The sequence below is a fragment of the Dermacentor variabilis genome, chromosome 8 (assembly GCF_050947875.1).
Source record: "Dermacentor variabilis isolate Ectoservices chromosome 8, ASM5094787v1, whole genome shotgun sequence".
NCBI lineage: Eukaryota > Metazoa > Arthropoda > Arachnida > Ixodida > Ixodidae > Dermacentor > Dermacentor variabilis.
Window position 1 is genome coordinate 5,069,208 of NC_134575.1, and position 24,758 is coordinate 5,093,965.

At 48.1% G+C, this 24,758-nt stretch overlaps 1 protein-coding gene across 1 annotated transcript in view; it reads right to left on the reverse strand.

Annotated features, from left to right (window-relative positions):
- Window positions 1–24,758, reverse strand: part of LOC142590858 (uncharacterized) — a 76,034-nt gene that overhangs the window by 13,767 nt on the left and 37,509 nt on the right. Inside the window, exons 3-7 of the mRNA XM_075703257.1 lie at window positions 23,471–23,688; window positions 20,934–21,137; window positions 19,781–19,893; window positions 10,929–11,064; window positions 3,068–3,349 (exon numbers count right to left, since the gene is read on the reverse strand). Coding sequence (XP_075559372.1) covers window positions 3,068–3,349; window positions 10,929–11,064; window positions 19,781–19,893; window positions 20,934–21,137; window positions 23,471–23,688 — 953 coding nt within the window. The remainder of the gene's footprint in view (window positions 1–3,067; window positions 3,350–10,928; window positions 11,065–19,780; window positions 19,894–20,933; window positions 21,138–23,470; window positions 23,689–24,758) is intronic.

Sequence of the window (24,758 nt, forward strand, 5' to 3'; positions counted from 1 at the left end):
TTGTTGTTGTTGTTGTTGTTGTTGTTGTTGTTGTTTGGTCTGGGACCGGCACTTGTAGGTCCAATTGTGAAGTTCTAGAAAATGCGCAAAAGAAGTTCACATATATATTTAAACATCGATTTTGTGAAAAGCATTCCATCTCCATAGAGATAACAGGGACACTCACATTACCTACAACCACCTGTAGAGGCAACAAATTGGATGTTATTTTTCTCCACAAATTAATATGTGGAAAAATCTGCTGCTCGCACTTGCTTTATAATGTGTGCTTTTACATTCCGCAGAAAGGCACACGGAAACAGCGAGCCTTTCAGCCTTCAGATATTTGTGACCCTCTATCTATAGTCGGATACAACTTTAGAAAAAAGGGGAGGCCCCGCCCAGATGACCGATGCGCGACATACGATTGCCTCCGCGACGAAAATAGTCACACTCGAAAAATCGTACTCCGGAAACGCGTAATTCTCGGTATAAATAAAGACTTTTGTATTTTGGAGACTGGTTGAGTAGAGCTCTCATGTGCTTTAGCACATGCCGGATAGCAACAGAAAAATAACCCCGTGCCTTCTACAACACTGCCCGTCGTCTGCTCCTTAGCTTCGTTGCAAGTGACAAAAGTAGAAAGAGCAGCTCTGCAAGGCTTTCGCGCTTGTTCACATGTACACGGCGTATCTACTATTCGTTTTCCAAGCTTAAAATGAATCGGTTGCTATTGAAAAATTACCGACGATTACGTTACTTCCTAATGCGAAATTTGAGCGCAGCAAATAAGCTGTTTCACCTTTTCGATAGATTGAGGCAAAGAAATCGAGCAACACATGTATGCGCTATCACAGAATTTTTTTTTATTTTTCACACGTATTCCTTTAACAAAGACTCCACTAGGTAAGCTTCTGCTTCGGCGGCACGCACCTCTGGATTCTGACGGCGACGGCGCTGGGCCTCTGCTCTGGCAGCTCGTTTAGCAGCAGCAGCAGCAGCAGACGGAGGACTTCCATCGGTCGTCTCGCTCATGGCTCAGAAAGAACTGGCGGATAATTTCGCAGTGGCGAACGGCAGCGGCAATTTCGGCTCGGGCGGTGCACATATACAGATCCGCCGCCACCGATCTGGCTCTCTGATTGCCACCGCACAGGGGTTGCATTGGAGGAGGAGCGAAGAAAGGAATTAAGTTCGAGCCGGCGCTTTGACAACCGGAGACTCGCAGGAAGAGGGGGGAGGGGGGCGGCGTGTACACCCAGCGGCAAACGATGGGGGCAGAAGCGCGCGCAGCAAGCGGACAACACGATAAAGGGAGGAGGGAAGAGATAGCAGCGACTGACTGATGCCGCTGACGCCGATAGTGAGTCAACCCCAGCTGCGGAGTTGGTTTCAGGGACAACGCCGCCGATGCCGACACAAACAATATGATACCCTCGCTTCCGCAGCGCTAAGAACCAGGTCTAGCCGTGGGAAGGTGGTCACGTATTCGTCGACGTGCCGGGGCCTACGTGAAATAACCGGCGCGTCGGCAACTGAAGAGCACCCTATCCGCCACACAAGAACAGGGGGGGGGGACCCTTTCCTCCTCTTTCTGCATGGCGGCGACGGTGTTCTATGCAGTCACGTTATCTTGACTCTCTAGCGGCGTCAGCGGCATCCAGCGGTATCAGTCGGTCGCTGCTAGCGCTGGGGGGATGAAAGGAGGGCGGAGCTGGTTACGAGGCCGACGACAACGCCGACGACGACGCGAAACCCAGGAACGGATGCCAAAGAGCTGCGCTCTAAAAGTACTTATATAAAACAATGCATTTATCGCAACCATTCCAAACCTGGGGCGAGAATATACGGTCGAGGCGGGAAGGTACAAAAATGCTTCATTCATCGTTTTAAATTAATGCTCTTAGTTTTAAATAGCATAAAATTTATATCTTTTGGTTTTGTGTTTTCACAATTTCACAGCACGCATTCTACAGCTTGCGCGTGCAGTGAGCACTGGTGGACAGCAATCAATCGACGGTGCTACAGAACGCTCGAACACCGTCGCTAGACGCTCGGCTATCTCACTGCTGACAATGATCGTTCACGCTAAGTTGACGGCGACAAATATTTGCGTTGAAGGCTTCATCTGCAAATATTTTCTGTTGAGACACTCGTAGGTTTCTTTCATGCGCGCACACTTTTTTGATTTCTTTTGAGAATGGTTTTGCTCCATCACGTACTTCACCCCGTCCGACGAAAAACGCAGCGACACAGTACACGAACACACCCGCCGCTAACAGATAGGCACCAGTCTTTGGAAAACTTTTCTCGTCGTAACTTCACTCGGGAGCGAAATAAAACAACATGGAACAAACACGCAGTGTGTATGTTCGTAGCGGTCGCCGCGGGATCCTGTTTTCAGACAAAGCGTAGCGCAGCGCCAGCGGTGCTCGCTGCAATGTTCCTTCGCCGCATCACTGCTCAGAATAAACGCACGCGGCACAAATGCCGCATCGTAAGCTCGCAGTAATATTTCCGGCCTGATAGACCATTACAAACAGTTATGGAATTCACTCTGACGAGAGGCTGAAGCACACAGCTGACGCGACCTCGCTCAGTTCGAAGCGCGGGCGGCCATCTCCTCCGTCGGCGGAGTCACCGGCCGTCCGGCTCATGACGTCGGTCCAGAGTGCGCGCCCATTGGTGGGTGCTCGTGTGCCTCCGCCTCGGAGGAGCAAACGCCCCCTTTATTCTAAAGTTGTATCCGACTATAGAGTGCAGACCACATATAACGCTCATTCAGAGTGCCTGGATATCTTCATGCCTAATTTTAACTTCTTTTTCTTCTGAAAAATGTTGGAGAGTAATTTCAAGAACTGAACAAAAACTCTCACATCTGTTGTGTGTTCTGTCATACTGTAATCCTTTTTTTTTTCTGTTTCTCTGCTTTTGCTTTGTATTGTCTTCGTGTACACGTTTTATTCTCTGTTAAAGTTCTCTGTACCTGTGAAATAATTATGCTTTATGTGTGCGCGCTTGTGCGTGTGTGTGAGCGCCAGCTAACCCCCCCACCCACCCCCTATGGGAGATTCGCAGCAAAGCCCACCTTCCTCGTGAGCGACTTGTTGTCCTCGAAGGAGAACAGGTACACGCCCTTGTTGGTGACGGCGTAGGAGGCCAGGTCGTTTTCCTCGAGCTTCTTGTCCAAACCGGGGTCGCAAGTGACGTCATAGTCTCCCATGTTCCACGTCGAGCACGGCTGCCGGAAATGATGGAGCTGCTTGCCCTGGACCTGCTTGTACACCATGACGCCCATGGTCGAGGAGAACACGACGCGAAACATGTCGCCGCGGCTGCGACTCAAGTTCACCGCGTGCTCGGCCACCTCCTGCGAGCGACGCGCGCCTTGGCGGCCTCCTCCGAGAGCGAGCGCTGCTGCGAAACTCCGGAAAAACATTGCAAAGGCCCGCAATCCTCAATGGTTACGCACGCATGCAGAGACCTTAATGTGCTTAAAATATTATAACTGTCCGGATAATTAAAATTATAAAGCCTGTTTTTCAAAAACAAGTTACTCAGATCCAACTCACATTTTGGAATCTATCTCACGGTCTCTTTGCAGAGCACCGGGTACCACTCTTGCGGAAACTATGTGACGCGAAGCTTTCCGAAGCGTTTCAATGAGGTTCTTGTCCGTCGCGTTCCTACCGCGTACTGGCGCGCGCGCACGTGCGCACCCCGTGTGCGACACAACGCGCTTTGTGTCGTCGGCGTTCGCGACCGTTTCTACTTGCCTGCGCACCGTTCGCTTCTATGTCCCGTTGTCGGTGTGAGCACCACAGCCCGAAGATCGTCATGTCGAACAACTAGTCGGCCGCAGCAGCATAATCTTGGCTTGAGCCCATTGCTGCATGGCTCCGAAGAAATTCGGAGCCATGCAGCAGCGGCGCAAGCTGGACGAGGCCAGTGTTACGGTTGGCGTGTAACACCCCGGGCAAAAAGGATACTCAAAGACCATGCCTCATCGAAACGAAGGATGGATCCATAATTTAGTATGGTTGTCTCGAGTGGTTGCCGGTCTGGCAGCCGCCCCTTTGTGTATGGTGCCAAAAAACGTGCACTCGCCAAGAATGAAATAAAAAATAAAGAACCGACGTTTCGGGCCCCGTACGGTTCCCTTGATCACAATGAAGATGTAAGCATGGGCGCGCGGCTATTTATGGGTGAGGTGGCGCAGTGTTCGGGTGTATATCTCGGGAAGATTACCCCGCGTCCTGTTTATCGTGTGTCTAGTTGATTGGATGTGAAATGATTCTAAAAGCAAACGGGCAGATATGTGTTTTTCTTTTGCGATGATGGCTGCCGAGTCCCAGTCAATGATGTGTCCGGTTAGTTCGTGATGCTCCGCCAGGGCGTTCGCCGCTGTGTGAGACCCTTGGCGACCTCATTCATGTGTTGTCTCAAGCGCCGTTTAAAATTTCCGCTCTCGCCGATGTACGACACGTGACACTCCTTGCAGGGTATTTTTTGTATATCACTCCCGGGTAGTCCGCGTGTTGCAAATGGTCTTTTGCGCGTACCAGCTGTTGGCCAAGTTTTCGGGAAGGCACGTGGGCGATCTGAACACCGTAGCCCTTAAAAATTCGTGCCAGGGCTTCGCTTGTTCCCACTGCGTAGGGTACCGCCGCGCGCTTCACTGTTTCTTTCGCCGTTTCACGGCGGGGCTTCGCTGCTTTGCGCTCCTGCGTTCTCAGCAGTTGTCGAGGGTAGCCATTGTTCAACAGGTCCCTTTCTACAACCTGTAGCTCTTGCCTACGTTTCGTGGGGCTAGAGCAGACGCGGAATGCCCGGGAGAAGAGTGCTGCTGCGATGGATCGTTTTTGCCCAATTGGGTGCGCCGAGTCGAAGCTCAGGTACTTTCCGGTGTGCGTTGGCTTTCTGTAGACACTAGTCCTCAAGCCGCTTGAAGTACTCTCTACGAGGACATCCAGAAAGGGAATTCGCCCATTGTTTTCCTCTTCAGCCGTGAACTGTATACTCGGCTTAAAGGAATTTAGGTGCTCGAGGAAATGTGCTGCGTGCCGGCGAGGGATAATGCAGAAGCAGTCGTCCACGTATATTAGAAATAGCTTTGGCCGCGTTCCGAATGAAGATAAGGCGGCACTTTCCAGATCCTCTAGAGCAATGTTCGCGCAAACGACGGAAACAGAGGCTCCCATCGCTGTGCCGAATACTTGCTTGTAATACTGCTTGTTAAAGACGAAGTACGTATTCTCAAGGCAAAATTTTAGAAGGCGGCAAATGTCATGGGATTCGAATGGCGTGCGTTCAGGCAAAGAAGAGTCAGCCTCGAGAAGTTTCGTCCAGCATTCGACCGCGTACTCAATAGGCACACATGTAAACATTGACTTTACGTCAAAGGAGATCATGACTTCGTCATCGTCAATGCAAGTGCTTCTTATTAGCTCAATAAAGTGAGCGGAGTCTTTGACGAAAGTGGGCGTGAGTCCTGCAAGCGGCCTAAGAATACGGTGCAGGTAACCGGACAGTTCATACAGCGGCGAGCGTGTGTAGTGCGGTCGTAGCGGGACGTTCGGCTTGTGAATTTCCGGCAGTCCGTAGAGCGCGGGAGCCGATCCATTGTGGCAGAGCAACCTGTAGTAGAGATTCTTTCTTTCGGGGGGGACAAACTTGAAAACTTCAATAAGCAGCTTCTGGAGCTCCGATTCCACCTTCTTCGTTGGATCCTCAGCCAGTTTGGCATAGGTCGACGTGTCCATGAGCAGCCCATTTATCTTGTTGATGTAGTCCACACGGTTCAAAAACACAGTGGCATTTCCCTTGTCCGCAGGGAGGATGACTTCCTCGTTTTCTTGTAACCGTTTCAACGCGCTTGTTTCTGCTGCCGGCAGGGTCGTAGGATTTGTCCTCGCAACCTTCGAGACGACCCCAATTGCCCGCGACCGAGCTTCTTCCCGTAGACTGGGCTCAACAAGTCGTACCGCTTGTTCCACGGCGCAAGTCAGTTGGCCGACATTTGGTCGTGTGCCGATGTTGTGCTTAAGGCCGCGGCTGAGCAGAGCATGCTCTGCCGGGTCGAGCATGTAAGAAGATAAGTTCCGAACACCTAGTGTGCCCGAACTATCGGCATTTCTTCGTAAAAGAAGGGAGAACTTGGAATCCTGGCACGCTGACCTTTTTTCCCGCGTGGCGGCAGCAGTGCTGTTGGCGGGAAGTAGAACATCGTGAAATTCGATGGGCAGCTGGTTTTCAAGACGACGTTGAGCGAAGAAGATGTCGTTCTCCAGGCGTTTGATTGTTGCCTTTGTTTCGAGGATTCCGGCCTGCAGAAGGTGTCCCTCGGCTTTGGCAGTTCACGGCTGAAGAGGAAAACAATGGGCGAATTCCCTTCCTGGATGTCCTCGTAGAGAGTACTTCAAGCGGCTTGAGGACTAGTGTCTACAGAAAGCCAACGCACACCGGAAAGTACCTGAGCTTCGACTCGGCGCACCCAATTGGGCAAAAACGATCCATCGCAGCAGCACTCTTCTCCCGGGCATTCCGCGTCTGCTCTAGCCCCACGAAACGTAGGCAAGAGCTACAGGTTGTAGAAAGGGACCTGTTGAACAATGGCTACCCTCGACAACTGCTGAGAACGCAGGAGCGCAAAGCAGCGAAGCCCCGCCGTGAAACGGCGAAAGAAACAGTGAAGCGCGCGGCGGTACCCTACGCAGTGGGAACAAGCGAAGCCCTGGCACGAATTTTTAAGGGCTACGGTGTTCAGATCGCCCACGTGCCTTCCCGAAAACTTGGCCAACAGCTGGTACGCGCAAAAGACCATTTGCAACACGCGGACTACCCGGGAGTGATATACAAAAAATACCCTGCAAGGAGTGTCACGTGTCGTACATCGGCGAGAGCGGAAATTTTAAACGGCGCTTGAGACAACACATGAATGAGGTCGCCAAGGGTCTCACACAGCGGCGAACGCCCTGGCGGAGCATCACGAACTAACCGGACACATCATTGACTGGGACTCGGCAGCCATCATCGCAAAAGAAAAACACATATCTGCCCGTTTGCTTTTAGAATCATTTCACATCCAATCAACTAGACACACGATAAACAGGACGCGGGGTAATCTTCCCGAGATATACACCCGAACACTGCGCCACCTCACCCATAAATAGCCGCGCGCCCATGCTTACATCTTCATTGTGATCAAGGGAACCGTACGGGGCCCGAAACGTCGGTTCTTTATTTTTTATTTCATTCTTGGCGAGTGCACGTTTTTTGGTACCATTATGTTTCCTCGCCAGACGAGTTTTCGTCGAACACTTGACTATACCCCTTTGTGTGTGCGACTCTAGGGGAGAACCCTTTTCACAAACTGTGTGACTCCAGGGGAGCACCCTTTCCGCGAACTGTCCGACTCTAGAGGAGACCCCTTCCGCGAACCAAACAGGACCCGTGGGTTGCTGCCAGGGGAGGCAAGTACGTGAAACGTCACCTGGGAGAAGGGATCAGCCGCCCACCTCCGACCGGACTCAGTGCATGTCACGTGACGTTGATGTGAGGAAGGTCCCGCCTACGATTTTAGTTGGCCTATTTAAGGGGCCCCACAATGGGTACATTTTTCAGTTCATTCATTGTCTTCTTATCCTTCCCCAACCACTGAATAAACAGTGCAAGTGTCGTAATAGAAATCGTCTCGTCCTTGCCTGGTCGCCATGGTCTACCGGACGCCTGCACCCCGCTCACAACGCCACGCTACCCAATAGTAACGCCGGTCGAGGTACAAGAAACGGCGTCGCAACACTAGCCAACACAATGCCATGACCGGCCTTCCTTTGGCCTCACCTAGCTTGCACGGTGAATTTCTTCGAGATATAGTTGGCGCGATAACAGAAGTGCCCGTGTGGTTGTGGCCCGATTGTTTGAGTTGATTTGGGTGGGGGTCGATCACGTGATTACGGGCACGTAACACTTTCGCGGTCTATTCGGCAAGGGAGCAGCAGCAGCCATGGTCTCGAAAGATTCGCAATGAAAGCATGTTTGTGGCAAAAAAAAATGTTTGGTTTTCAGTTGTTTTCATACTTTAACCTAAATTAGCTCAAACCCATATGTTTTATTGCATAAGTACCATTATTTCCTATGTCGTCCAGGATAACCAGTTCATTTTTTTCCACTCTCATCTGTATAAGTGAGACAACTACTGTGCTAGAATTGAAAATATGCACTTAACGGCTTAAATTTTAAAATATGCAAACAAAGCCATAATTTAGGTGCTAGTGGGAAAAGTTTCACCGAAACAGTAATTTTACTCAGATTTTAACAAGTCTAGTACAGTTGAAGCAGCGCAAAACTTGAAAGAAAATAATACACGCACTATGTGGATACCTATTTTAGTTACTGACAAAACGGTCCCTCAACATGGTCAAAAATGCATGGGAAATATGGGGCTGTGCCCTCACCATCTTTCGCAGATGTATGCCAGTCTGAGTGAATCATACATCAACGACAGCGACGAGCGGCTTCTCGCACGGCCGGCGGTTGTTCACCACCGCCGCCGCCTGCGCGTCGTTCTCCCCGACGCCCGGGTCATACGGCCGCTGCGGGGCTCCCACGCACGGGTGGCTTTACATGGGGAGTGCGTACGGCTCGTACCAAGCTCAGTATGCTGTACTAACGGGCACCTTCAATGCAGAAGTGGGGGAAAAGCAGGCTGGTGAACAAGCAACTAGGGCGTCGATTCTAGGAACGCTAGAGGAGAGATGCTGATAGAATTCGCGGAAAGGAATATGCTGCGTATAATGAACACCTTCTTCAGGAAGTGTAGCAACAGAAAGTGCACCTGGACATTACACTGTATGATATTAGGTAGGTAGAGCCCGTTCCATTCTTAAGTCCTCAGCTTTCATTGCTTCGGAGGTCGCATTTTCGGTCTTTCAGTCTGTGTGGACATGTTTGGGAATGTCTTTTGTTATTGAACTCAAGGCCCACCCACGCTCTCCTTTTCTTTCGCTTACCGAGCCACATGATTTGTTTAATATTCTTTCCAGCAGTGTTGTAAACATTTAAAATTCGAATGTCTTTTTGTGTTTTTATGTTCGCCTGTCTCTGAGTGGCAGTAAATTATACCTATATTTTTGTTTTGGAACACATCGTGAGCTCCTGAATGGAAGCTTACCGTTATCGTTGAAAAGGGAGGTATACAATCAGTGCATTTTACCGGTGCTGACATATGGGGCAGAGACTTGTAGACTGACAAAGAAGCTTGAGAACAAGTTAAGACCGCGCAAGGAGCGATGGAACGAAGAATGCTAGGCATAACTTTAAGAGACAGAAAGAGAGCGATTTGGATCAGAGAGCAAACAGGTATAGACGATATTCTAATTGGCATTAAGAGAAAAAAATGGCGGTAGGCAGGTCATGCAATGCGCAGATTAGATAACCATCGGACCATTAGGGTTACAGAATGGGTACCAAGAGAAGGGAAGCGCAGTAGAGGACGGCAGAAGACTAGGTGGTGCAACGCAATTGTGAAATTCGCGGGTACTAGTTGGAATCGGTTGGCGCAGGACAGGGGTAATTGGAGATCGCAGGGAGAGGCCTTCGTCCTTGCAGTGTACATAAAAGAGGCGGATTATGATGATGATGATGATATCTTTGTTTCTTGTCTTTATCAACGCCATTGTTATTATTATGACATGTGTTGGTTGTGCACTGTTTAGTAATATCTTTCCTAGTTCAAAGCTCGACACCTACCAAATATTGAGAAATTTTGACGTTGACTGTACCCATGTTAGATCGTCGTGTTGTACTATTCCATCTGTTCTCGTTGTTCACCTAATTAACTGATTTAGTTTCACAGTACTAGTTATGTTGCATTTGTTGTATGCCCTCTCCTCTGTAATGTGAAAATCCTGAAGGTAACCAAAATCAAATAAAAAGTAGGGAAAGAGCCTCCCCACTGGGGAATTGTCATACAGTACGCATCATTCTTTGTAATCATTACTTATGAAACCCGCGAAACCAAGACTGCCGTACCTTTAGAGATAAGCGACTGCAATGAATACCGCGTACACGATCTCCCACGTCATTTTCACCACCAATCTCGTGCTTCAGAAATGAAAGAAACGTTGCGCTTTCTCTCCCACCATCTGCCCGCCCACGCGCTCGCCTTCGTTCCAACGCGCCCTCTTGTGAATCTCTTCCCTGTTGTTGGATGTGCAATTTTCTCGTTGCTCGCGTTATCCGCGCGTTTCTTGTCCGTACAAGCTCTCGCGCTCTCTTCGCTATCGTCGTCGTTCATCTCTCACTGCGCTCCGCGCTCGCTCGGTTACCTAGGGCAGCGCCGAAACTCGCCGCGGAAGCGGGCGGCTAAGAGCTAGCTGCACTCTAAAGCATGTGCAAAAATTATGCACGATGATTGTCAACGTAAGCGAATAGCCAGTCGCCTATGGAATAAATGAAGAATAAAGGAATGATGGATGCGCTTGAAGACGTATATTTGTTGAAGTGAAGATATTTGCGTGGATTCTGCGGTTTAATTGTGTAATTTCATAGAGAACAGAGCGGCAACAGCTGTGTATGTATTCGACATGTGCGTTGCCTCCACACAGGCGAGCGCCAGCCCTCTTCCACAGCCGCCGGATAGCAAAGGGAAAGGGCCTCCCGCATATAAACGAAGCATCAGTCTTCATCGGCAGCATGTGCGTCTCGAAGATCTGCAAGTTTGGCGACAAACGCACAAACGACAAGCGCTGTGTATGTCGTCTATCGCTGTCCTGGTCCTTTGCGCTGTACGTTATTTTTGAGCACCCGGCAACTCGGTTGCGCGTGCCTTTGTACCGGCGGGGAAGCCACCACCGACCACCATTTGCCATGAAGACGGACCGAAATTATCAAAGAAAGCTTTGATGCAGGGCTTGCCCATATCTAGGAATGAAGTTGCCGAAACTCACCAGCCTGGGCAAGGTGTTGTTGGCGAGGTTCTTGATGCCAACGGCGCTGATGGGGTAGGCGTGGCAATCTGTGTGGCCCCCGATATGCGCCTCTCTGAGCGTGATGTGCGTTTCCAGGATCAGGGTGGATATCTCGCTGCGGTCAGGGAGTAAAAGTCGGATTGGCTGGGTGACCCATCGAACCATCTTATGGGATTTTAAAGAAGTCGCAGTTTCGCCCGAAAAGTGAAGCATCCATTGCGATAGCAAATTAGTAGACAGATATACGAAGTAAGGATAGCAGTTTTGTTGGCCGCATAGACCTGGAAACGTTCGCTTACTAACTGAATTAAGAATCATGGTGTCAGCGCGCACAGGTGAACACGAAGACATCGCACACGATGATTGCGGACACTCGCTGTCAAAACGCTGGCGTGAGGAAGGGCGGCAGCAGCATCGAGCGAAGTGACCTTCGTGCTGTCTACTGCTTCTACGAAACTGAGTGGCGAGGGCACAGTATGCACAAAGGTGCGAGCCGTCTGCAGACCATTTTCATGATAGGGCCATAGAATAAAGAACCAACTTAGAGAAGGGAAACTGTACCTTTCGCAATGGTTCGAAAATAAGCAGCGGCAGTGCATGGAACTTACTTAGGTGGACGTCAGATGACGTTGCTCAATCCGGAAGCGGAAGTACACTTTTTTTTTAGAACAAAATCCAATATGGCCGTTTTTCGTCGGTCGCGTACGCTGGTACGCGCCGTGCTTGTCCTGCCGGCTATGCGGCATGCCTCAATGCCTTCGCTGCTGCGTTCTAATTGCCAAGAGCCTCTACTGACGCCCATACAAACAAGCCACAAGTGAGTGAACAGAATGTGTGACTTTATTGACAGAATACAAGCAGTGTACATTCTCGTGCAATAGCAAAAATAAAATTTGCATGTCGAGATACGCTGGAATCATTGACGCGAGCTCGTAAACGGCTCACCGTCGTCGTCGCACGTGGTGGTCAGGTTAACGAGCGACAACCAGCAGTGGAAACAGATTGACAGTGTGCTACCTGTTTGCAGCGACATTCGCCGTTAAAAATGCCCAAATTGCATTGCGAAGCAATCGGGTGACGCAGGCATCTGCTGCCGCTGCCTACAGAGCGACATGGACTACCCCGGATTTTAGCCTTTCACTCCTTTCCAACCTGCGCGTTTCTTTTCTTTCGGGGGCCGCTACTGTGTGGCTCACACTTGGTGTCTCACATTGTCTCAATATGGACAAGTCGCTTTCTTGGGCATCGCCTTCATCAGCTACTCTTGCGGGCCTTTCCAACCATGTGGCTATCAACTTCATACGCATCGGACTATGTAAGCACATATGCTGGTCTCCGTTCATGCCTAATCACGGCCGAGAAAGGCCAGAGGCACAATTTGCCCATGGCTGCAGCAGGAAAGGGTGAACGGGGAGCATGAATCACGGTGCGTGAAAATTGGGAGTCTTATGTCGCTGTGCAGGCTGCAGGAGCGAATGCTTACTTCGAGAGACTGCTTCCCAATGCAACTGACCAGGCCGCCACATTCGAGAAGCAAACACGGCAACCATAACCAAGTGAGATAACATCGAAATTAAACAGCAATCAATCACCACATAAGGCTCAGACAGTACATTATACATTGGCTACGAACCATATGGCAACAGTGAGCATTGACATACACAGGTCTCTTACGGTACATTCAGCCGCGCACCTACAGGCGTAATGCTTGCCTTCGTCGCACGTGGTGGTCTAGTAACGAGCGAAAACCAGCAGCAGAAACAGATTGGACGGAGTGTCCCACCTGTGTGCAGCGACAGTCGCTGTTAAAGTTCGCAATCGGGTGACGCAGGCATCTGCTGCCGCAGCCTACACAGCGTCATGGACTACCCATCATTTTAGCATTGACTCCTTTCTAACCTGCATGTTTCTTTTCTTTCGGAGGCCGCTAATGTGTGGCTCACATTTGGTGTCCCACATTGTCTCAATATGGACAAGTCGCTTTCGTGGGCATCACCTTCATCAGCCACTTTTGCGGGCCTTAATTTCCACCCAATTTCATGCACGTTCGACCATGTAAGCACGTATTCTGGTCTCCGTTCGTGCTTAATCGCAGCCGAGAAAGGCCAGAGGCACAATTTGCCCATGGCTGCAGCAGGAAAGGGTGAACGGGGAGCACAAATCACGGTGTGTGTAAATTGGGAGTCTATGTCGCTGTGCAGACTGCAGGAGCAAATGCTTACTTCGAGAGACTGCTTCCCAGTGCAACCGGCCAGGCCGCAATATTCGAAAAAGATAACACTGCAACCGTAACCAAGTGACATAACAGCAAAATTAAACAGCAATCAGTCACCGCATGAGGTTCAGACAATACATTATACATTGGCTACAAACCATCTTATAGGCATAATGCTTGCCTTTGTCGCATGTGGTGGTCTGGTAACGCGCGACAACCAGCGGTACAAACAGATTGGACAGAGCCTAGCACCTATTTGAACCAACAGTTGCCGTTGAAGATGAGCAACTTCCATTGCGAAGCAATCAGGTGACGCAGGCATCAGGTGACGCAGGTGACGCGACCAACACAGCGACATGGACTACCCGGCATTTTAGCGTTAACTTCTTTCCAACCTGCACATTTATTTTCTTTCGAGGGCCGCTAACGTGTGACTCACACTTTGTGTCCCACTTTGTCTCAATGTGGACAAGTCGCTTTTGTGGGCGTCACCTTCGGCAGCCATTTTTGCGGGCCTTTCCACCCATACAGCTATCAACTTCATACACTTCGAACGATGTAAGCCCATTATGCTGGTCTCCGTTTTGAGCAAATCATGGCCGAGGTAGGCCACAAGCACAATTTGCCCATGGCTGCAGCAGGCAAGAACGAACGGGGAGCACCAGTTACGGTGTGTGTATACTGGGAGTCTATGTCGCTTTGCCGACTGCAGGAGCAAATGCTTACCTCAAGGGACTGCTTACCAATGCAACTGACCAGGCACCCGCATCCGAGAAACGTAACACAGTTACCACAACCAAGTGGGGCAGCAAAACCAGATTCTGCAATCAATCACTTCAGTGTAGCTTGCGCAAAGACCCAGGCTATCGAGGAAGAAGAGCAGTCATCAACGAGACTAGGAATATGGAAAATGAGAAAGCTTGTATTCAAGAGAGAAGCCACTTTGCTCTACAGGCATTGAAGGCTAAAAACATCAAGAAAAGTAAAATGGTGCATAGCACATGGTGCATAGGTTAATGCAAGACACATGCCGATGCTGCATCAGCTATTTCAGGAGAGGAATTGTGCATGACAACATACACTAGAAGATACTGCTACAGATATGTTAGGCTACTAGACAGTGGCTGGTATTAAGTATCACCGAAGAATCGGTTGACCTTTATGTTTGGATGAGGATGAATGATCTCTAACAAAAATGAGCAATGAAAAAGCTTGCATTTATAGAAGAAAAATTACGCTTGGCACAAACGGAATTGGCATGGCTAGGAAGCTGATTAAGGGCAAACTGACGGAATTTGATCTTTTGGCCAGCGTCGTCCGTGCTTGATCGGATGTTGCAGGTGCATCTGAAGACGAAGAATTTCTAGAAAGTCCTTTTTGAGTTACCTGGATGACTCAGCCAAATGTCCGTGCTGGTGGAATGGTGGGTTAAGCTCTTTTCAGTCTTAACACAGTCCTCTGCAGACTTGATATCTCATCCATATTCTTCTGCATGCGCTTCTTTGTTCGTGGTGTAAAAGCCTTGCAAATTCGGCTCCAGCCCCTTCCTGTTGGTGCAGATAGGAGCTCCTGTGATGACCAAGATGTGCTTGGCATAGACTCTGTTGGGGCAGAACGGTGACACATGAGATACAGTACAGATTAGCCAAACTCATGTGTTTTCTTTTATGTTCGAACCAATTATACTGAACCATAAATATGAACAAACATTCATATCTGCTGCAAACAGCAAGCCAATACATCATATATCAAACATATTTATTTCTCAACCATGTGTTGTTTACCTTGTAGTAAACGTCCACACAACGACCTTGTTGTAGCAGGCAGCAGCTTCTGTTTAGTGCGTGGAGTGTGTTGCTTTATACTGGTGCCGTCCTCATTACTGCATGTCTGGAACAGAAATTTTGACTAAATCAGAAATTGAAGAAGCAAAATTTTGCAATATGAAATGCAAAAAGGTGTGGCATATATATTGTAATGGTTTGCGACTACAGAACACATGCAAATGTACACTGTCTGTTCTAGGGTGCTTAAGCAGCATGTTAAATAAATATTGCTATTGTCCATAAAATTGATGTCTGCCTAACTACAATGCATGTCAACAGCTTAAGTATTATTCAGATCACAAATGAGAACATTTGTGCGTTCATTTATACACTAGAAGAGATCACACTGCTGGTTCCACAAGCAAATGCATGAAAGTCATGAAGCTATTAGAACTGATGCATTATTTTTCTGCACGAACGTGATGCACCGCTTCACTACTGCAAAAATGAATGCCCTACGGTAAACCAAACTGAACAGCAAGAACATTTGGAACCAACAAGTACGAAATATGGGTGAATTATCATGCTTGCAACTGTTTAATACATTAAATTCTGTACTTTCACTTCATTTTACCAAAGGATTATTCGGTTTTGTGGACGAAAGAAGTTGCCGGCGGACTTGAAAAAAAAAGTTTAATATGTATATTGATAAGGCTACCAAGTCACCTACGACCACGGCTACAATAAGATGAAAAATGAGACGCGCGTTCCGATATCGCTCTTTCTTTCCTGGTTGTGTGTGTATAACGACAGCCTCGCAAGTAACGGTTTATTTAGGAACCAGCAACTGAGGTCCTGACTGCTCATATGTAATGCAGGATCTAGTTCGTTAACTTGTGCCCGCCTGGAAGGTAATGAGACGGATGTTATATAACGATTCAAGTAGCGGTGTTAAACGACTCACCGTTATTGCCGTTGTCAGCCGCAGCAAAATCCAGCTCCCGTTTCGATGTAGACGTGTTCCGAATGGCTCACGACCGAAACCCAACTTCCGGGTTTACATGTCCGCTTGCAAACACGTAACTTCAACCCAAGTTAAATAACGCGAGACATCGAAGCGCAAGAAACGAGGTTTAGAAACAAGGAAGCAACCAGTCTGAGTGTACGAACGAATGAGTCCGTGCCGCCGTGTACTCGAAAATACCGGTAAAAATTTTAAATCCAGGCCAGGTCACGTGAAAGATCGATGATGCTGAACGCTATTTGCGTTTATAATGACGAAGACACAATAATCTTACTAATAAAGAGTACAATATCTAATTAGCAATAATATTTTTGCCCTGTTTTTTATGTAACAAAAATGCTTCGGTAATTGTAAGAGAAAGTTTGTAAGATAAAATTGCGCTTATTACGACGCCTCTACCGGGAAATGTTAGAACTAACGTAAGCATCCCGAAGTGATGCTACTACGCTGGCTTTGTTAGCAGCGGCGCGTGGTCGATTTTTTCGCCCTCTGTGGCCATTTGTTGAACTTGCGAGTGTGCTACCCCTGATTGGACGCGCGAGACTGCGCGCGACCGCGCGAAGTACGCAGTTGCTGCTGGAGTAGAACACCACCCTCCCACTCCCTCCCACGCTGCCTCCCGACTCCTCCCCTTGCGTGCGCGAAACTGAGCCGGGATAGTCAGGTCACCATCCGGTCCTGAAATACGCAGTTGCTGCCGAAGAACAACGCTGCCTCCCCCCTCCCCTCTCTCATCATGACACGGCCTCTCGCGCGACGGAAGGCGGCGCGTTTGCTCTGCGCTGTCCTCCCTCCTGCCCGCCAGGTTGAGCCGCGATCGTTGGGATCCCTTTGGGTGCTTTCACCCGTAAATACAGCGTAGTGAGAGTGGCGACGGTGTTATCGCCCTTGGACTTCATACGCATTACGGCGACGGCAAGAAAGCACCTTGAGTGTCCATATAACTTATCGCCATAAATAAAAAAATCCGCCTCCATTCCACCTTGCGACTGTGGATGAACGGAGAAGCTGCTGCCGACGTTAAACAAACCCAACCGACGTTACACAAGCACCACCACCACAAGCGACTTTCGTCAAGCCAGCCCGCACCTTTGCGGAAGTGCAGCACAGACCTTCATTCTTACAGGCCCTCCGTGAAGCGCAAGTGCCTTATTGAACTAAATAAATGTTTAAAACTAAATTGTGTCAGTAAATGCGTAAAATACGATTACACGTCAGCTGTAGGCGTGACACCTTCGGACTGTATTTCGAATATACCAGAAAGCATGATTCTGTTGCGCGGAAACCGTAAGGACAAAGCCCTTTTACAGCTGCTGTTCCGGGTCTCAGCGATACCGTCTTTCGACATTGTTCGCCATAATGTCGATCACGGTCACAGGACACGCTGTGCAAAAGATGCAACTGTCAGAGCGCCCATGCATCAAGGACATAATACACATTGCGTGCACACGTCTGTCACGCGCGCACGCAGGTGTGCGAAAGTGCACCGTAAGGCCTTACCTTTTGTAGGCTCTCCGCCAGGCGAAAGTGGTTTGTTGAACTAATTGAATTTCTCAAAGTAATACGCATCATAAAATTCGTGAAGTACAATTTACACACAACCTACAACCATAAAGGCACCCGATTGTAATTCGAATTTAAGGGAAAACGTAATTCTGCTACGCGGAAACTCAGACACAAAGCCATTTTCTAGCTACCGTGATGGCGGTACTGTTTTTTGGGTGAGCACAGACCGAAAAAGCCCGACCAACTAGAGGCTCACGAGGGTTGCAAGGTGGTCTTGTTGGTAACGCGTTTTGAATATGTGTACGGTAGCGCGATTAAAAGACGGGACAAAAGGAGACACAAAGGAACACACACAGCACTGCGCTGTGTGTGTCCCTGTGTGTCTTTTGTCCTGTCTTTTAATCACGCTACCGTACACATATTCAAGACAACTAGAGGCTAACACCTTCGCTGTGAAGGAGCAGTGAGTGAATGATTAAGAAAGACAATGAGCCACTGAGCAAGTACGAAGTGAATTCAATGCTGGGATTTCACGGGCCAAAACCACGATTTGATTATGAGGCACGCTGTAGTGGGGGACTCCGGATCAATTTTGACCACCGGGGGGTCCTTAACGTGCGCCCAATGCACGGGGAACGGGCGTTTTTCCATTTCGCCCTCATCGAAATGCGGCCGCACGGCCGAGATTTGTGCGCCCCAAGTATGCCATACCGTCGGTCATACCATACAGTCGGTGCGGAAGGAAAGCTGATCACTACAGCTGCTGAATCAAGTAAACATAGCACACAAGCGGCCATACCATAAAGTCGGTGGAGAAAGAAAGCAGGCCACTACAGTAACTATATCGCACAGTTAGTGTAGAAAGAAAGTAGGCCACTCTTCTTACCGCAACAAGTATACCATGCAATCGGTGATATCGCGCAGTTAATGCAGAAGTAAATCAGACCACTACAGTTGCCGCGACAAGGAATTAGTGTAGCCTGATTAAACAAATGATTAAGTCTGCTCAAGACCATTAAATGACATTTAAGATTAATTAAACCTAATTTTTATTTATTAACATTAAGATAGGGATGATCAGCATTATTTAAGGCTAATTATGATAACGTATAACTGAGCGTATTTAAGAATAGTGAAGCTAATAGAAAACGACTTAGGCTAATTTGATTAGCCTAATGAAACATAAACATAATCACGATTAATTAAGGGCACTAAATATTGATTAAGTCTAATTTCGATTAGCATTAAGTTGAGTAAAGCTAACCAGCATTCATGAAAGATCACTAAGATGACTTGAGCCTAGTTATAATTCATTACCTCAAACATTTAATTAGGACTCATAATTCTTACTCAAATAATTAATTAAGACTCATTACAAAACAAATAAACGAGCAAGTCTAGCCGTCATACGGCCAGACTCGTTCAAATACGTCAGAGACGTACGGGGAAGATGAGCGACTGGAAAGAATACTCACGCAATATCTGACAAGTCCTACTAGGGAGATTCTACTGTGTGTTTCTTTTTTTACCTATTTTGAATTTCCTGTTTTCTATGGGTCTGTGCTTCAGATACATTTTTTACTCTGGCCCTCTTAGAATCATGTCTAAGTAGCTATTGAACTAAGTAGTTAAGTTTAAGTAGTTAATGAACTTTTTGCGTATCACGCAAAAAGGTTCTTTTCGATCATAGGCATCACCTTGGACAATCACCCTTACATGAAGTCCCCAGTTTTAAATACCTAGGTATAGCAATAACTAACAATCTCTCCTGGAATTCACATATTGAAAATATCTGCTCATCCGCCTTGCGCAAACTATGAAGAAATGGGGTTAATCGAGGGGCCTGATTATTATGAATCGTATTATGAGAAGCCAACAATCAAAGAAGCCAAGGACAACATAGGGGAAATTACTTGTACTTACTTATTGTATTTAAAAAACGACGAATTAATGGCAATGAAATTGGATGAAAAAAACAAATTGCAGCGGGTGGGGAACGGTCCCACGTGTTCGCATTACGCAAAAGGTTCCCCACCTCGGTCGAGAAGGGCAATCGAGCCCTGGACCTATAGCGCCCTCGCTTGCATGGGGTCCGAGTGCACAAATGCCCGTGTATCGCACTGTGGGGTGCTTGTACCTCGGCTGGCAAAATTATTCCAGAGCCATCGACTGCGCCGTCTGGGCTTGCTTTTTGGACTTCACACAATATTAATCGAACTCAACAGATGCTATCGATGTCATCGCAATGCGTGAGTGCGATTTGCAAGCTGCTTCCGTTCCCAATCGTGATGTGCGCCAGAGAAGAGACAAAAGTGCTCACGGTATTTGCGAGACGTCGGCGATGAAGGCGTCGGCGATCACGTTGGTGGCGAGGAAGACGCCGAGGAAGACCATCGAAGCCGGGTCTTGCGACGGCAGCGTCTTGTTGAGGTACTGCGTCGCACAATAAATGGCCGTGGAAAATGTTGACGAGGTGGATATAATTATAGAAGATATACGGGCGTTATTGGCAAGCAAAGGATTTGTCTTGCGTACGCTAAAATATGTACCAAGTGAAAGCGGGAACCAAAGGCAGACAAATAAAACCTAAAATAGCAAGAAAAAATATGCAGAATTGTTGGGGGTTCTGCGAATGCTACCAAATGTACCAACGTTGTTATGACGTGTGAGAAATTGTGTGTGAGGCGAAAGCGTGCGTGTAACGACAGCAGTTAATGCGACGACGATGTGGTGCGACACCGATGGCAAGACGACTGGCTTTTTTTTCTTTTTTGACTCCAGCGAAGAAAGGTTACTGCATCGCCGTGCTATATGCGCACAGATCACGCGCGAAGCTCGGCGAATGTGTTTTTTCTGAAAGATGTCTTCCGGAGCGATGTAAACACACACCCTCACCCATGTCCTGCAAGGTATGTATAATCCCCACAATAAGGTCAGGGACGGTATGCAACCGCCCACGGCATGTCTCAACTATACAGTTACCTGTCCGTTTAAGACTTGGGCCGGTCGGGAGAACAGCGCGTCGCACAGCATTTATGTCGCATTAGCTTCGACAAAGAAAGAACGGGCGAATGTGGGCCCACTATAGAAGGCGGCGCGTCGCATAGCATGTGATGCTGAATTGATTTCCTGTAGAATCAAAATGAGCTTGATACACAGTCTATTGAAACACAAAGTAAAGTTTTTGTGAGGGTGGTCAGTGCGCGTCATCAGCTTCAAACGGCGCACCACGGGACACAGCGCGAGAACCACGGGGCTGCGCTCTGTCGTGTCCTTCCCTCGCGGCGTCCGGTGCCGCGCGCTGTGTGCCGACCAGCACAAATGAACGCGCTGTCCGCGATCTCGTGCGACAGTCCCTGAGAAGCGTCTTCGTCAGTCGAGGGGCAGTGCTCAACTCAGTGGAGCGGAAGAACAGCATCGAGTCGTTCAAGAATAGCGGGTTGCTTCCCCCGCCGAGAGTGTCGAAGGCTCACCTTGAAAAAATCCTTCAACTTGATAAGCGGAACGCCGGCGGTGGGTTCGTAGTCGAACGTGCCCAGGGCGAGCATCCTGTCGGTGATGAATGACTTGACAATGGGGTCCAGCTGCTGAATTACATCTAACGTGCTGTTTTGCCCGACGCCTTCGGACAGCGTGAAGCTGACCCCACCGGCGGTGAAGGTCGCCAGTCCGAGCGCCTGCGAGCATCAGCATCAGTCTATGTTTATGTTCACTGCCCCCACCTCGAGGGCATCTCCAATTAGCCTTGTCTGGCGCTAGCTTATTCCAACTTGCGCCTGCAAATTTCCTCATTTCACCACCGCACCGGACTTTCTGTCGTCCTAGACTAAGCTTCCCTTCCCTTACCCCCCCCCCCCCCCTTATTTAAGTCTAATAGTCCACCGCTTACCTGCCTTACGTTGCTGCATGGCCTGCGTTCTTCTAACCTCAACTGCGAGCATACATGCGAATACATTTATTTCGGTCAACAGTATATAGTGCAAACCGAGGAAAATTAAAGTAAAGGTGTTTTGCAATAGCTGACGAAGGTCCAGTACCTCCCCTCGGTCATTTAAGCATATGCAGTTGCAGCATAGGATTTGCGAAAGGTTATAAGCAGCAATGTTTACAGTGTTAACACTAAGTGGCATTCGAACATGTTCTACGTCACATCGTAATAGTAAGAAAAACATAAAACTAATTTATACTAGCTACAATACATTTTGGCATTGAAAATAATTATATGGTATGCATAAACAATAAGGTAAAGAGAAATCTGTCTTTAAAAAATAGCAAAGCATTGGTTATAGATAAAGAAGCCATAGAAGGTCACCGAAGAAGCAAACAAGACAAAGGTAGCAACACTGGTATTACATCTCTACAAATAGCAAACGGTTTAAGCGCTCAGAAGGAACGTTAACCTTTGAATTTTTTCTAACTAGAAAATATATTTCTCAATGAGCGATGATGGCTGTAAAGACCTCCGAAACGATTGAGAACTCGCTACCCTCTCTCACGAGACTGGGTCCCCAAGAAGAATTCTTCAAGCTGCAGCAAGTCGCACAGAAGGATCAACTAGGTAAATGTGAACGTTTGTTAACATTCATAATGTTTAGCACATACCTATCAGAAAACGTTTAATAAGGGGCACTTAAAACCCATTTAATACGGCTACTGAAATTGACTAGTTGCTAAACAATGCAGAACATATCAGAGAAATTATATTGCTGGACACGAAGCGTAGAAACAGTAATTTCGCTCGCTCCTTCAGCTTCTTCCTACAATATTTATTTATGCGTTAATTCAATTATTATGCCCTGCAACGACATTAAACAGAGCCTTTGATAGGTGGTGGGTAGGCAACTAACAAACAACTATATATATATATATATATATATATATATATATATATATATATATATATATATATATATATATATATATATATATATATACACGTCTGTCACGACAGCCTCAGCACACTCAAAGAAGCTGTTCTCATGCTTCTTTTTGCAAACAAACACAAACCAGGCCTGGCCTACCTGAAAGACATATGTGCAACAGCGCAAGAAGAAGCATCACAACAGGTTCGTTGATTGTTACTAGGCAGTCGTGTACAATCTTTCATTAACATGTGTGGTAAGAATCGTGAAGGACAAAGCGGAAGGCGCCTCAGCGAGCGTCTAAAGGAACACCGCTACAACGTAAAGGAAAAGCGGGGTGCATGTGCTCCTCGAGGCCGCACTGCAGACACTGTAGGCATTCTGGTGGCAATGCAAGTGACCACGAGCGTACCACGAACGTTTCGCTATTTCAAAACTGCTCCATTGTTGGCAGCAGCAAGGGGTCAGTTAACGCGCGAAATTTACGCGAAACGGCGCGCGCCGCTGTATCTTGGAATGCATCGGCGACGGGGACAGAGTCCGGCGCGCGCTGTTTTCGCGACTTGGTTCGCGTTGATGCGAGACGCAGTACGACGGCCAATTCGCTCGCTGCTGCTGCCGCACTTCCTTACTTCAGCGCTTTGACAGCGAGTTTTCGCGGTCATCGAGTGAGATCAGATCACGTTTGCTTGTGCGCGCGTGATACCATGCTTGCTAATTTAGTTAGTACGCCTATGTTTACAAGTTTATACGGCCGATGAAGCTATTATCCTTGCTTCACAGAGCTCTCCATTAATTTGCTCTCGCAATCGAAGCTTCGTCTTTCGAACAAAATTGCTACTTTTTTTTCTTTTGAGATCAGCACGCAAGGAAACTGATTTCCTTACAGTTCATGAAAACGGAAGGCATGCTCACACACATGCTGCCCAGGCGCGCAATCTCGGCGACTTCTATTATCTCATGCGTGATTTCGCTACGCTTCTTGCTTATAATAATACGTTTCTGAAGCTATTTCTCAGACGCGCTCCAGCCAGTCTCCTATTCACTGGTGCAGCTGCAGGGAATCAGCGGTGGTCTAAATGGGCTAGGTGGACTCCTACAAGATACCCCTTCGTATAACTTTAATACTACCCGAGCACGTGACTCACGGTCTTGTAGGCATCCCAGCTTCGTGTACCGTAGAGGGGAGCAAACGTCCCGTTGTTGGCGATCAGGTCCGAGTAGATCAAGTAGTCGCACGGCAAGTCGGAGCCGAGCAAATCCTGGTTGTCCTCGAAGGTGTAGCCCACGGTGCAAAACAACAGAGGCGGCCGCAAGTTCGAGTGTTCAACTCGCACCGGCTTAGGAGTCGGGGTGATTTTCACCGCTGCAGCAAAGCACAGTATTGAAGGCACACGCATTAAGGGGGAACTTTCATGCGCTATTCATTAACGCGTTAGCAGTAGGAGTGTCCAAACGAAAACAATGTATGTGAAGTGTGGGAAGCCAGTCACGTGGTAGAGATTTAAATTGGCACGCGTACTTGATTACCCTTTTAACCGCATTTCAGTCACTAACAACTTATCGCTCAGCTCAAGACGCGACTGCTTGATTGGAATTTACTGGAATTATCGTTGATTCTATCCGTTCTATGTTCTCGCCGAACCTTGTGTAAATCAGATTGTGCGTGCCACGCGAGTAGTGTTGTTCTTGGAAAGCATGCGAGCACCAGCAATTGCGCTGGAACCTACGCCGAGTCATGAAAAATAGCCGACCGCTCGATCCGCAGATCAGATTTCAACTGTGCTCGCCGCTTTCATTATGATATATATATATATATATATATATATATATATATATATATATATATATATATATATATATATATATATTGTGGACTTCGTACCACGATATGCTGGTTAGCTCCACCTTGATCCTGCATTTTGGGACCAACGACTTAGCCTCCAGTACTAGCTGAATCACCTTCGAGCGTTACCGTCCGCTTCTCAACTAATCCCGTGAGCACTCCGACATCTAGTGTATTTATGTTATAGCTAGATTCTCCCACAATCTACTAACCACCCGCTTAGCTGTCGGAATGAAGCTTTTGTTCGCCACTGCAACAAGGTGGCATGCCACTTCCAGTACACTACTGAGATACTTCTGACGTCACTCCAGTGAGGCTTCATACATTGACCATGGCAGTGAGTGGTTGCCCCCAATGCGAGTTCTCGCCGTCAACGGCCTACACTTTAGTTTTGAGGGTGTGGCTTTCGTTGCCAGGCACATTCAAGAATTTGCTTCAAAGTCGATTCGCCTGCCCCGCACAACCGCCATCCCGTTCAACAACCAATGAGCCCCCACCTACGCCAGCCGAACTATAACCAACAGCTCGAGTAAGAGCACAAACCCAGCCACTCCAGTTGAAGCTCAAGCAAAAACCGACGCATCTAGCAC